We start from the raw sequence: 15,611 nt of genomic DNA on the forward strand, positions 1-15,611 counted from the left end.
AGGCTCCAATCCTTCCCCACAGGGAGGCAGAAACAATTAGGAGGTTCTGCCCAGATGCTTGATGGATCCAGAACACTTACAAAAGGTGCTTGGGGTTTTACCGGATTCACTTGTACACAGTTCGGCAGAGTTCCTTACTGCAGCCTGGAATACTGTTTCTCTTTCTCTCTTCCATCTATCTTATTTATCTATCTATAAGCATTCTTACATTAACTAGCTAAAAGAGATAATTCAAATATATACAGTATTTGAAAGTAACTATTTTTTTAAAAAATCACAACATCAAGCCAGAAAATAAAATATAACACCAACCTACATTGTAAAAAAACCCCACACATCATCATTAGTCATAATCTTTAATTTAATATAAAAGCATTTCTGAACACCCCTGGTAAAAGTTTATCTAGCTTGGTTTCAGAAATTTTATTAATGTCATTGATGATGGTTAAGATTTAACATGAATTCAAATTATGACAATTAAAGGATATGATTAATTCAAATAGTTTGAGTTCTTTTAGAAACTTTACTATTCCATTATTATAATTCAAAATACACACAGAATGAAAAAAGATATGCTACAACACATAACACATTACTGCAAAGTATGTGATTTTATACTGCATGTAAGGTGTACAAAAAGATACCCACATAAAGAACCTTAATATTGTTTTGGCATCAGATGTTCTTTTGTGTTCAAGGCAGGTGTCAGGATAATAATGTAGCACTTGGGGATAAAGATGCAGCCCACTAAACCCAGGCCAGAGGCCAGAATGGAGAAGATCTGCACGGCTACCATATATTTCCCCTTGGTACTCAGATATGTGGGAACAAAGGAGATCCAAACACTACAAAAAACCAACATGCTGAAGGTGATCAGTTTGGCTTCATTAAAGGCCCCTGGCAGATTTCGAGCCAGAAATGCTACCAAGAAACAGATGGCAGCCAAAAAACCCATGTAGCCAAGAGCAGAGTAGAACATGGTGACAGAGCCTTCATTGCACTGCAGCAGGATATGTTCTGGTTGGGAATGAAAGTCGGAATCTGGAAATGGGGGAAAGATTCCCAGCCATATCATGCAGATGCCAACTTGAATTCCAGAGCAAGATAAAACAATAGAGTTGGCTAGACTTTTCCCCAGCCATTTCCTCATGCTGCTACCTGGTTTTGTGGCCATAAAGGCCACCACCACTATTACAGTCTTAGCCAGCAAGGAAGACACAGCAACTGAGAAAACAATACTGAAAATGGTTTGTCGAAGGAGACAGGTCATTTTCACAGGGTGACCGATGAATAGAAGGGAGGTCAAGAAAGAAAGCAGGAGTGAAACCAGGAGGATGTAGGTGAGTTCACAGTTGTTGGCTTTGACTATGGGAGTGTCTCTATATTTCATGAAGATTCCCAGAATTAAACCAGTGGTTAGGGACAAAGCAATGGCAAAGAAAGCCAGGATGAGTCCCAACAATTCTTCATAGGATAAGTACCGTATATTTTTTGAGACACAGTGATCTCGCTTCTTATTGGAATATTGATGATTGGGACACTTTTCGCAAAGGACAGCATCTGAAAAAAATGGTTGGCATGTATCTGTTTCTGCAGCTATAGGAGCAATCAATTTCTTCACTTTCAAGAAATAATATAATATTTATGCCCATATGACATGGCATTCATGGCATTCATGGCAACACTCTTTTTAAAGGCTGAAGATGAATGTGATTATCAGCTCTCAAAACATGTTCTCTTTCCCAAAATCAAGCAAGAAAGTAACAACTCAATAGAAAGCAGCAATCTTTTATTATTTATTTTAAAGTTCACATCACCATTCAAAATTTGGTGATAGTGTCCAATCTTTGAAAATTTAGGGATGCCTCCTAGACATGTCATATCTTTCTTCCTTCTTGATCAAATACCACCCAAAAAATAAAAGATAATAAACATTGTATCCTGATTTTTTGTTGTTTTTGGAGCCACGTACTGTACCTTCCTGTTTAGAAAATGTTTCTTCCACACACAGAGAACAGTCATAGCAGCAAACTGGGGCTCCCTCTCTCACAAGCTTGACATAACCTGCGGAGCAACTTTCTGTACATCTTGAATAAGGCACCATCTAAGCATAAACATAAAGATTAACAGGGCAAGATGTTAATAAGAAGGATTTAATGAAATCAACTTGCATCCAGAAGCTCAAGAACACATTGAGAAAAATCAGTCAAGGAGTAGTGGCATGAACTTTCTTTACTCTGCTTTCAAGGAACGAATGAAAGATCATTCCCTGTCTCTATCAATCTCCATTGTAGATCCCAAAACAGATTCATTGCCTTATTCTTTTTTCCAAAGAGAAGTGGTTTCATTGTTCCTCCTTAGGGCATATATGAGAATACTATAACTTATATATTTTTTCTCCTTCTTTGCGTTCTGAGGAAACCTCCAACATCTTGCTTTCTTTAGAGTCCCTTTCTTTCTCTCATATGATCATTGTATCATCATATGCAAATTAGTTTTTTAGCTACACTCATTTCTCTTCCCACATTCTTGGTGATATTTTTCTCTTAAAAAGTGGGCTAAACACTTCATATTCTGGATATTCTTCCAAAGGGGCTTTTTCAAAAGACAACTGATCTTTGTTTTCCCTTGAAGTTGTTTTGCTTCTTCAGTACTGACTGAATGGCAAAGTGTGGAAAGATTTATATTGCTTGCAGTTATCTGGTCATTAGCAGTCTTTCTGAAAGTTGTTGAGGTCATTTGGAATTTATCTGTGCCCTCAGAGTCACCTAAATAGTGCAAATGAATTTGAGACCTTCTTGCAATTTCTAAATCTATATCCTACTTACAATACAGTCCTTTTTGCAGTTCCAAATCTTTGCATCCTCCACGATTCAGTCAGAATTGAAGAAGCTTCTTGGATGAGAAATGAAATATCTTCAAGGGTAAACAAAGTCCAAGTACTTTAGAAATAACACTTTTGACACAACCATCGCCTGGATGATTGAGAATCTCCATAAACATTCTGGATTTTCTCTTACTGAAAACAAAATAATTTGATGAACTCTTAATGATGGCAACACATTCCAGTTTAACCCTGGTATTCTCCTCGGGTCTATAAGGACCCGAAATGAAGTTTGAGACCCTGTAAAAAAAATTTCCTGCATGTCTGAAACTTGAAATTCCATGACTTTTTCTCATTTGAGGAGTTCTTTCTAAGGGTGGTGGGGTTTCTTTTTTTGGGGGGGGGTGTATAGTTTTTGCTGGGCAGAAAAAGTTAGCAATATTACCCTTCGGGTCCTTTTAGAGCCGGAGTATAAAAGGGTTGGTTGTAGCTACTGGAATGGTCTTTTTGAATACTTTTTTCACTATTATACTAATTTGAACATTTCTGAACACAATTGAAATGAAAAAATTAATGCTTATTTGTTTATTTTGCTCAGAAAAGCCCCCCCACACACAATTTTTGTGAAATTTTGTTCATTTTAATCTAGATTAAGCTGCAAAATCTTACGTTTTTAAGCATCATTGACATTGAAACACTAATTTGAACATTTCTGAACATAAGGAAATGAAAAAAAAATGTTTTGAATATTTGGAGTCCTCTGGGTTATATGTGACCTGGAGTAAAACAAGGTTGGTTCTAGCTACTGGAATGGTTTTTTTGAAAAGCCTGCCACCTAACTGTGTGCAATTATTTCAATTTATAGATAGATTAGCCTGCAAAATCAATTTTTTTTCATTTCATTTTTCATTTGTTTGTGGTCAGGGATGTTCAAATTAGGGTACTAGTGAAAAAAGTATTCAAACAAAACTATTCCAGTAGCTAGAACCAACCTTTTAATACTTCGGGTCTAAAAGGACCTGGAAGAGCACAAGTGTATAATCTTTGCGAAAATCATTTTTTCTCATTTCAGTTTTCATTTCATTATGTTTAGAATGTTCAAATTAGTATGCCAATGCCAAAGATGATCAAGCTTTTATGAGCAAAATAAACAAATAAGCATCAAATTTTTGTCATTTCAATTTTAATTTCATTATGTTCAGAAATGTTCAAATTAGTATTCCAGTGCCTAAGATGGTCTAAAAATGCTGATTTTGCAGGTTAATTGAGATAAAAAGTAACAAAATTGCACAAAAATGGGGGGATGAGCATTTATGAGGAAAATAAACAAATAAGCATTAATTTTTTCACTTCAATTTCCATATCATTGTGTCCAGAAATGTTCAAATTTGTTTTCCAATACAAAATATGGGGAAAAAAAAAAGGTCAGATTTTGCTGCCTACTCGAGATGAAAATGAACAAAACTTCACAAAATGGGTGTGTATGTCAGGGTTTGATGAACAAAATAAACAAATATGCATTAATTTTTTCACTTCAATTTTCCTTTCATTGTGTTCAGAAATGTTCAAATTAGTATACTAGTGAAAAAAGTATTCAAAAAGAGCATTGCAGTAGCTAGAACCAACCTTTTTATACTCTGGTTCTAAAAGGACCTGGAGGGTAACAAGTGTATAGTAAATGCGAGGAGCGTACCAGGGTTAATAATGTAGATTGCAAATCCCACAATACAAGGCAGCAGGTTTCAATGTGTGATATATTATTATAAAACCTCTATGGTAAAATGATATCTCATCGATTAATGAAGCCTTAATTGTTTAATTTGGAAATTATCTCAATTTGCTTCCATAAGAATTATTTCTTATTGTTTGTCAGGAGAGGGGTGGCTGATAAATTTGAACAATTAAATAAATAAATAAATTTCTGAGCAGCAAAATTCCACATATGGAGACAAATAGAAGAGCAAATTCCAAGTAGTCTCAACTACTTTGTTAAATAAAGTTGGCCATTGGATGGCACTTTGATTGACAGAAATCTTTTCTTCTCGGAAAGTTTGTCTTTCTACGCTCCCAATTTTCACCCCCACATATGATTGGTTCCAAATTGATGTCCAGTGCAAGATATCAAAGTCACCAACAGGAACTCCATTTTCATCAAAAGAAATCCCATCTCTTGAAATATTGTGATGCTGGAAGTTTCTCAGGAACCTATGAAGCTGCATTAAAAAACATAGAAAAAACATTACAATTGGAGCCTTTATTCAATGCTTTTCTTGCTACTATTCTGGACTGGAGATACTCTGAATAATTCAACCTCTTCAAATCACCACTACAGCCTAAAACAGATTGATTCAGCCTTTCATGGGAGGCTTCTTTCAGTTTTTCTCCAAGAATTGGTCATAATATCTAGAGATAATTTGGATCTGGTTGCCATAACTGAGACATGGTTTAAGGATTCTAATGAATGGGAAATAACCATACCAGGATATACAGATGGTCTTTGTGCATACTTCCTAAGAAAACTCTCATCTGCCATAGCTGAACCTCTAAGCATTATCTTCCAAAATTCCTTCATGACCAGCACTCTCCCCAAACTGTGGTCAAAAGCAGTAGTCATCCCCATCTTCAAAAAAGGAGACCCATCACTAGTTGACAACTACAGACCCATATCACTATGCTGTGTACCTTGTAAAATCATGGAATCAATTATAAATCGTTCAATCACTCTCTACTTAGAATCTAACAACCTACTATCAAAAAAACAATTTGGATTCCGTAAGAAACTATCCTGCAACCTACAACTACTCCACTGCAAAAACATCTGGACTACCCACCTTGATCAAGGAAAATTCATCGATGCAATTTATATCGACTTCTGCAAAGCCTTTGACTCAGTGGTTCACGACAAACTTCTCCTAAAACTCAAATCCTACGGCATCTCAGGACTCCTCCACAACTGGATTACCGCATTCTTGTCAAACAGACAACAAGTTGTCAAAATCGGAAGCGCCATTTCCTCCCCTGTCCCTGTCAAAAGCGGCGTTCCCCAAGGCAGCGTACTAGGTCCTACTCTTTTCATCCTATACATCAATGACCTCTGCGATAATATCGTAAGCAACTGTGTACTTTTTGCCGACGATGTGAAACTCTTCAACACCACCGACAACACACTCACTCTTCAAAAAGACCTTGACTTCATTTCAGATTGGTTCAACACCTGGCAACTTCAAATATCAACCAACAAATGCTCTACCCTCCACATCGGCAAAAAGAATCCAAACCACATATATGAACTGAATAAACAAATCCTCACTACCAACCAACACTCAGTAAAAGACCTCGGAATACTCATTTCAAATGACCTAAGTGCTAAAGCCCACTGCAACAATATCGCCAAAAAAGCCTCCAGATTTGTTAACCTGATCCTACGCAGCTTTTGCTCCGGCAATCTCACACTACTCACAAGAGCCTACAAAACCTATGCCAGACCCATTCTCGAATACAGCTCATCTGCCTGGAACCCACACCGCATCTCAGACATCAACACTCTCGAAAACGTCCAAAGATACTTCACCAGAAGAGCCCTCCACTCCTCCACTCGAAACAGAATACCCTACGAAAATAGACTAACCATCCTGGGCCTTGAAAGCCTAGAACTACGGCGTCTAAAACACGATCTAAGTATTGCCCACAAGATCATACGCTGCAACGTCCTTCCGGTCAACGACTACTTCAGCTTCAACAGCAACAACACAAGAGCACACAACAGATTCAAACTTAATATCAATCGCTCCAAACTTGACTGCAAAAAATACGACTTTAACAATCGAGTTGTCGAAGCGTGGAACTCATTACCGGACTCAATAGTGTCAACCCCCAATCCCCTACACTTCTCCATTAAACTCTCCACGATTGACCTCTCCCGATTCCTCAGAGGCCAGTAAGGGGCGTATATAAGTGCACTGATGTGCCTATCGTCCCCTGTCCAATTCTCTTTTCTTACCCCTTTTATCTTATATATTCTCTCCTCTATACATATTCTCTTCCTATCCACTTCCCTTCTTTTTACTTCCTATCTTTATATATATATTCCTAATGTATATTCTCTCTCATATGTATTGTATATTGGACAAAGAATAAATAAATAAATAAATAATAAATAAAAAATACACTGTAGAGGAAGGATAGAATAGAGAGAAGGGGAGGTGGAGTAGCCATTTATGTTAAAGAAAGTCTAAAAACAACACTAATTCAAAATACATGTAAAGATCTGGAGACTCTCTGGATTTGCATGCAAAATAAAGATGGTTCTGTCATTAGAATTGGGGTGATCTATAGGCCTCCAGGGCAATCTGAGGAATATGACAACAAGATGGTGGATGAAATTACCTAAATGGCAGCAAAGGGAGATATTGTGGTTATGGGTGATTTCAACATGCCTGATGTTGACTGGAATATCCCCAGTGCCCTTACATGCAAAAGTAAGAATATAGTAGAGGCCATTACAGGAGCAGCTCTGGCACAGCTGGTTAAGACACCAACTAGAGGGGAGAATATTCTAGATTTAGTTTTTACGAATGGGAATTGGGTTTCAGAGGTCAAGGTGGGAGAAAATTTAGGTTGCAGTGACCATCTATGTTTGTGGTTTGATATAAAAACTGATTGTGAGCAATCCTATACTGCAACCAAAGTATTGGATTTCAGAAAAACAAATTTTAATGCAATAGGGGAATATTTAAATAATGAATTAAAGGGGAGGGATAAAATGGCAGGAGCGAGCACCCAGTGGACTGTATTAAAAAAGGCCATCTTAAAAGCCACAGGACTGTATGTGAGGCAAATAACTAAAGGTAAAAGGAAGAAGAAACCACTATGGTTTAGCAATGATGTCAGGGCTATAGTCAATGAAAAAAGGCTGCCTATAGGAGGTATAAAGAGACTGGAAGTATAGTTGATAGAGAAGTGTATAAAATGAGACAGAAGGAGACGAAACAGATAATATATGCTGCTAAAGCCTCAAAAGAGGAAGAAATTGCCAAATCTGTAAAGAAGGGGGATAAAACCTTCTTCAGATATATTAGTGATAGGAAGAAGAAAAAGTGTAACATCACGAAGCTTAGTACCGGGAATAATACATGCATTGATGGGAATAAGGAGATCGCTGACCATTTCAATAGCTACTTCTGTTCAGTTTTCTCAAAAGACACCTTACAAAATAATACTATAGAGGGATATAGCATTGCTTCCAGCTGTATGGATTCAGCTCCAGTGATCTTAGAAGCCGATGTCTTAGAAGAACTTGAATGATTAAAGATAAATAAGTCAATGGGTCCAGATGGCATCCACCCCAGAGTTCTTAAAGAACTCAGATCTGTCATTGTTACCCCCCTGACTGATTTGTTTAACCAATCCTTGTTAACAGGAGAGGTTGCTGAGGATTGGAGAATGGCCAGTGTTGTGCCTATCCACAAGAAGGGCAGTAGAGAAGAAGCTGGTAACTACAGGCCAGTTAGCTTGACATCAGTTATAGTTAAAATGATGGAGACTCTACTCAAAAAGAGGATAAATCAGCACCTAAAAACAATAACTTATTGGACCCAAATCAGCATGGCTTTACTGAAGGCAAATCATGTCAGACTAAACTCATTGATTTCTTTGACTATGTCACAAAGGTGTTGGATCAAGGTGGTGCCATGGATATTGCCTATCTGGAATTCAGCAAAAACTTTGATACGGTTCCACATAAAGAGCTGATAGATAAATTAGTGAAGATTGGACTTAATCCCTGGATAGCTCAGTGGATTTCAAGCTGGCTGAAGCATAGACATCAGAGAGTTATTGTTAATGGCAAGTATTCAGAGCAGAGACAGGTTATAAGCGGTGTGCCACAAGGGTATGTTCTGGGTCCTATTCTTTTTAATATGTTTGTGAGTGACATAGGGGAAGGTTTGGTAGGGAAGGTTTGTCTATTTGCCGATGACTCTAAAGTGTGCAATAGGGTTGATATTCCTGGAGGGGTCTGTAATATGGTAAATGATTTAGCTTTACTAGATAAATGGCCAAAGCGATGGAAACTGCAGTTTAATGTTTCCAAATGTAAAATAATGCACTTGGGGAAAATGAATCCTCAATCTGAGTATTGCATTGGCAGTTCTGTCTTATCAAAAACTTCAGAAGAGAAGGATTTAGGGGTAGTGATTTCTTACAGTCTCAAAATGGGTGAGCAGTGTGGTCGGGCAGTAGGAAAAGCAAGTAGGATGCTTGGCTGCATAGCTAGAGGTATAACAAGCAGGAAGAGGGAGATTGTGATCTCCTTATATAGAGCTCTGGTGAGACCACATTTGGAATACTGTGTTCAGTTCTGGAGACCTCACCTACAAAAAGATATTGACAAAATTAAACGAGTCCAAAGACGGGCTACAAGAATGGTGGAAGGTCTTAAGCATAAAACGTATCAGGAAAGACTTAATGAATTCAATCTGTATAGTCTGGAGGACAGAAGGAAAAGGGGGTACATGATCGAAACATTTAAATATGTTAAACGGTTAAATAAGGTTCAGGAGGGAAGTGTTTTTAATAGGAAAGTGAACACAAGAACAAGGGGACACAATCTGAAGTTAGTTGGGGGAAAGATCAAAAGCAACGTGAGAAAATATTATTTCACTGAAAGAGTAGTAGATCCTTGGAACAAACTTCCAGCAGACGTGGTTGGTAAATCCACAGTAACTGAATTTAAACATGCCTGGGATAAACATACATCCATTGTAAGATAAAATACAAGAAATAGTGTAAGGGCAGACTAGATGGACCATGAGGTCTTTTTCTGCCAACAGTCTTCTATGTTTCTAATTTACAGCTCTTTTTCATATTTTTATCTCACATTCTTGAAGACATGGAGTAGATATCACCATCACCATTAGGAAAGGGAGAATCAATGCAATCTCAAAGAATACAGCTTACCTGCCATGGCTGTACAATCTGAGGTGGTTGATGTTCTCCAACCTGAATTTTCCGCTTAATCCATTGGGAGGATGAGGCAGCACTGAGGATCCAGGCCACAATTTGAATTATTTGGAAAATACTGGAGGAATCTTGAGAGAGGATTCTTACAATCACATCATGGGGTGGAAATTCCCAGTTCTCTTTTTCCCTGCATTTTTTCCAAACTTTCTTAGATAACACAGGACTTGAATGAGAACATTGGAATGCATCCTTTCCATACAATAGGATCATAGATGCATAAGAATTAAAGTCATAATACTGATTCCTTCTCTTTTTCTGGATCAGGAAGGAAAACAAACATATTTATTTTGAAGATCAACCAACTCATTAAAAATGCTTATACTTGCAGCTGTCAAAGTTGTTGCAATCCACACTCTTCCCACAATGGGTTTATAATTCATATCAATTATTTGTATTATTACTGCTAACATTGCTAAGGCCTGAGAATCTAGTTGGCATACTATAATTGTTATTTGACTATTGATAAGAGAATAGAACATTTTTGTTTTTTCTTGCATGAGAGTTTCTCCAGCATTTGACTTCATATTTTTTTCTGGAACAGTTCCTGAGAGGACAATGCAAATCTCATTTTTTAGGGCAAGAACTTCCAAGCGCCTTTTGAATTTTTCTCCTCTTTCATTGTCCTGAGAAAGGAGACCGATCCACCTCCATTGGAACTGCAGGAGCAGCTTGATAATTGCTGAGTAAGGAGGTTCTTGTTTTGGAGTCATCCGATATGAGAAATGGAAATGATGATTTTGCTTAGCCATCTGGTTAATGACACTGTAGTTGATCTAAGATAAAAGTGAAGGTATTGGTAGTTTGTGTCAGTTTTTATGCTAAAAGTCATGTGGTAAATCTGAGGGCCCTTCCCCCAGTGAGAGAAGTTTCAAATGATAACTGGAGCCCAGGAAACTAAATCTGTTATTACCTCCATTTCCCCCCATATATTTGCCAGGAATTGAGAGGGCAGGATGCCATGATCTCAGTTATTTTAATGATGAATTTCAAGCCAACGTTTGCATTCTCCATTACATCAAGAGGCTCCTTAGTTCCTCGTTGTTTTTTGCTATTAGAGTGGTATCATCTCCATATCTGAAGTTGTTGAAATTTCTCCTGGCAATCTTTATTCCAACTTATGATTCATCTAGCCCCTCCTTTCTCAAAATATGTTCTGCATATACGTTAAATTTGAAGGGTGAGATTATACAGCCTTGCCAAACTCCTTTCCCTAATTCTTCTAATTCTCACTATCAATTCCTGATCCGCATATAGGTTTTTCAAGAGATGATGAAGATGATCTGGTATTCCCATTTTTAAAGAATTTGTCACAATTTGTTGTGATCTACACAATCAAAGGCTTTAGTATAGTCAATGAAACAGAAATAGATGTTTTTCTGAAACTCACTATCTAGTTCTTCTGCCTCTTTCAAATCCTGTTAGCTCTTGGTCCACATAGTGCTAGAGACTAGCTTGCAGGGTTTTGAGCATAACTTTGCTAGCATGTGAAATGAGTGCAATAGTGTGGTAGTTTGATCTTTCTTTGTCATTGGCCTTCCTTGGAATTGGAATGGAAACTGACCTTTTCCAATCCGGTGGCCACTGTTGAGTTTATCATATTTGATAGCAAATTGAGTATAGCACTTTTACTGCATCATCTATTAAGATTTTGAATAGTTCAGATGAATAGTGTCACTTCCACTAGCTTTGTTGACTTCCTAAAGCCCATTTGACTTCATATTTCTATATGTCTGGCAATTTCCACCCCATCATAACTATCAGGGATGTTAAGCCTCTTCCTCTATAGTTCTTCTGTGTAATTTTGCCACCTCTTCTTAATCTCTTCTGTCTGTGTTAGGTCCCTGCCATTTTAGTCCTTTATCATGCCCATCCTTGCATGAAACATTCCCTTCTTATCTCCAATTTTCTTGAAGAGATTTATGGTCCTTCCTTTCTATTGTTCTCTTCTATTTTTTGCACTGTTCATTTAAGAAGGCATTCTTTTTTAAAAAAAATAATTTTTATTAGTTTACAAAAAAAATATATGTACAAAGGGAGGAAGAGTGGATATATCTTATTTGACATCATTATGATAACATATAATCCCAAGTAGAATATGATTATTCTATTCAATTAAACTTTATCCAGTCAGTATACATATCAAAACCAAAACCAGTTATGGATTAATTTTTGTTTAAAAGTACTGTATCTCTGTAATTCATTACCATTTGGTTCTTCTGACTCTTTCTTCCCTCCCCCCCCCAACGAACTGTTAACAGTTCTAAAGGCTTTAGATTAGTAATTGGGCGGCATATGGTTGCCGCGGTTTTGTTTTTATTTTTTTTTATTTTTTTTCCCAGTATATTTTTGATCTACACTTGAGGTAAAGTCATATTGGATTGATCAAGATGTTCATAATAATCCAATGAAACCATTCAGAGTTTTGTATTTTGTCGCTATAAAGGCTTCTCCACTATCCGTTGGCGTATTTTTGATCTACAATTTATGTTGTTTCCTTGTCTTTCTTTTTTAAGAAGGCATTCTTATCTCTTCTAGCAATTCTCTGGAATTGTGCATTCAATTGGGTATATATTTCTCTTTCTCTCTTGTATTTCACTACCCATTTTTCCTCAGCTATTTGTAAAGCTTCCTCAGACAGCCATTTTGCTTTCTTGCATTTTGTTTTCTTTGTGATTGTTTTAGTTGATACCTCTTGTACAATATTGTTAACCTCCATCCATAATCCTTCAGGTATTCTGTCTATCAGATCTAATTCCTTAAATCTGTTTGTCATCTCTGCTGCATATTCTCAAGGGATATGATTTAGTTCATATCTATCTGGCCTAGTGTTTTTCCCTACTTTATTCAATTTAAGCTTAAATTTTGGAATGAGAAGCTCATGGTCTGAGCCACAGTAAGCCCCTTGTTTTGTTTTTACTGACTGTATAGAGCTTCTCCATCTTTGGCTGCAGAGCACAAAGTTAATCCAATTTCTCCGTGGCTCTTCTGATGCTGTCCAATATCTAAAAGGGACACCTAACATGAAAAATTTAATCAAAAAAGCAAAACAAAGAATATTTTTTCTTTGCCAGCTCATAAAGCACAAACTTCCCAAAAAGCTGCTCATACATTTCTGTAGAGGAATTATTGAGTCTGTCATCTGCACCTCTATAACTGTCTTATAGCTATCCACAAGACAGAAACAAACAAACAATTGCTACCAACCTGCCTTCGATTGAGGACCAGATCATTTACTAATTTTTTCAACTTCTACCCTCAAAACAATGCTATAGAGCACAGAACATCTAGATGCTAGAAGAATTTTTCCCAAATGCCATCACTCTGCTGTACTAATAATTTCCTCAATACTGACAAGTTTGAATAAGTTTGAATAAAAAGGGGACTTTGAATAAAAAGAGGAGGAGAAAGGAGGGAAATTGCCATCCTCCAATCAGTTTGAATTTACAGAGGCTGGGGAAAGAGCAACTGCCAGTGGACTATGAGTTTGAATAAGAAGAGGAGGAGAAAGGTAGTGGCCCCCCGCGCTTAATAGTGCGCAAATCATATAACTGAACACTCAACCATACCCAACCAGGATACAGCTCTCCCATCACACTCACACACTCATCTTTCAAAATGCCTACAAACACCCTACAAAAGAACCTAACAAACTACAAGCACAACTTCCCTTATTCTATTCTCCCTCACCCACCTTGCAACCAACCACACGCATGGAAGACAAACTAACCACACACCCAGAAGAAGTACCAACCACACACATAAAAGACAGACCCACTACACAGAAGACTGAGGAAGGAACTGATTCCATGGTGATTTGCAGATTGTGCTCCATGTACACACTTTTGCCCTGAAACCTAAACTTTACATGCAACAAATGTAAATTAATCAAACTACTTGAGGAAAAAATAGAAAACCTAGAGAAAAACCTAAAAACTCTGAAACTGAAACATCAAAACAAGAAAGAACAACAATCTCCCAGCAGAACCAACACCTCAAAGGTGCAAAACAGAATCAACCGTCCAGAGGATGAAAATGGCTGGACACATGTCACCCAAAGAAGGAAATACAAACCAAATACAAAACCACTATCAATTCCAACCCACTCCCTCCAACCCACTGCCTATAAGCAACAAGTACCTAGGATTCCTAACAGAAGAGAATGCACAGAGGATTCCTAACAGAAGAGAAAGACTCACCAGAAAGAAAGCACAATAAAACAGCACCAACTGCCAGCACCGCAACAGAGAAAAAGACCCCACACACCAACCCAATCAAAAGGAAAAGGAGAGTGCTGCTGATTGGTGACTCAATTCTCAGGGGAACTGAACCTATCATCTGCCTCCCTGGAGCCAAAATCTCTGACATAACACAAAACCTTACCAAAATATTAAAGCACACTGACTACTACCCCCTACTGGTGATCCATGTGGGAACAAATGACACAGGGAAAGATATCAATCAAATAATGAAAAACTATGACCTCATGGGCAACATAGTCAAAAAGATAGGTGCACAGGTTGTTTTTTCTTCCATTCGACCCACGAGAGGATGACATCCTGTCAGATAAAATCCCATACAGAAACTACTGGCTAAGGAGATGGTGTCCCCAAAAGAACTTTGGTTTCCTCGAATATGGCCTACAATATCTCCAAGAAGGGCTTCTAGCAAGAGACGAGCTACACCTCACCAGAGCTGGGAAGAACCTCCTAGGAAAACGACTAGTCCATCTTATCAGGAGGGCTTTAAACTAGATCCAAAAGGGGTGGATGACTTGCAAGGTTCCTTTCAACACAAACAAAAGAACAAACAAACAAATAAACAAACAAATAAATAAATAAATAAAATTATTTACTGTTCTGTCTGGGTTCCCCCAGACCTCAACACCAACTGGAAAAAACAGCCAGACACTCTGGTAAAAGCCAAAAGTATTTTATAACTGGAAAAAATAAGCACAGAGGAAAACCTGTTCTTCCCAACAGACAGGATATAATACGGTACAGCAGGGTCCTGATGTCCAGTCAATACAGCAAGCTTCTTGCTGGCACCCCCCCCCCCCCAAGGTTTCAATAGTCAAAGGCACAAACCAGGATTCCAAGACGCCAAAGTTCACAGTCAGGTCCCACGACTCTCAAAGATAAAACTCCACAAGCCAGGAAGGGTGGGTCTGCCTTTTAGCCTTTCCCAAGAGCACCACACCCAAACCCAGCTGTTGCCACTTTAATGCTGAAAGTATTTAGCCAATTGATTCCGTCTCTGAGTAGCTCTTCGTTGTCGCAGATCAATTATGGCTTGTGCACTTTCCTCTAAGGAATCCAGGCTGCTTGCTGGGGAGAGCTCCCCCTGGTGGGACTCTGGCTGTCCTCCCTCTTCTTCAGCCTGGGATTCCTCCTCCTCGTCTGTCTGCACCTCCTGTTCCTCAGCCTCTCCCTCTGAGCTGGAAACCGACAGAAGGTCAGCCGTTCCCGGAGGGGCCTCAGACGGAACCACAACAATTTACTGTTTACTACTATTAATTTTCTCATTGTTCCCACTAATGACTGTATCTGTAACTGTGTTGCTTGTATCCTTACGATTTTTCTTGACTGTTTCCTAAAATGATTTCATTGATTTGTACTTGGACTATCATTAAGTGTTTTACCTCATGATCCTTGATGAATGTATCTTTTCCTTTATGAACACTGAGAGCATAAGTACCAAGACAAATTCCTTGTGTGTCTAATCACACTTGGCCAATAAAAAATTCTATTCTATCCTAATCTAAAATCGT

General features: G+C 38.0%; 1 protein-coding gene across 1 annotated transcript; it reads right to left on the minus strand.

The window, feature by feature from the left end:
* Positions 1–658: 658 nt before the first annotated feature.
* LOC139159345 (vomeronasal type-2 receptor 26-like) lies at positions 659–12,617 on the minus strand. The gene is made up of 6 exons (XM_070736665.1): positions 12,444–12,617; positions 10,167–10,617; positions 9,782–9,912; positions 4,810–5,037; positions 1,978–2,104; positions 659–1,620 (listed from the first exon to the last, which is right to left on the minus strand). The coding sequence occupies exons 1-6, from the start codon at positions 12,615–12,617 to the stop codon at positions 659–661; spliced, it is 2,073 nt and encodes a 690-aa protein (XP_070592766.1).
* Between the last annotated feature and the right edge of the window lie 2,994 nt (positions 12,618–15,611).

Source organism: Erythrolamprus reginae, chromosome 2 (genome assembly GCF_031021105.1).
Source record: "Erythrolamprus reginae isolate rEryReg1 chromosome 2, rEryReg1.hap1, whole genome shotgun sequence".
NCBI lineage: Eukaryota > Metazoa > Chordata > Lepidosauria > Squamata > Dipsadidae > Erythrolamprus > Erythrolamprus reginae.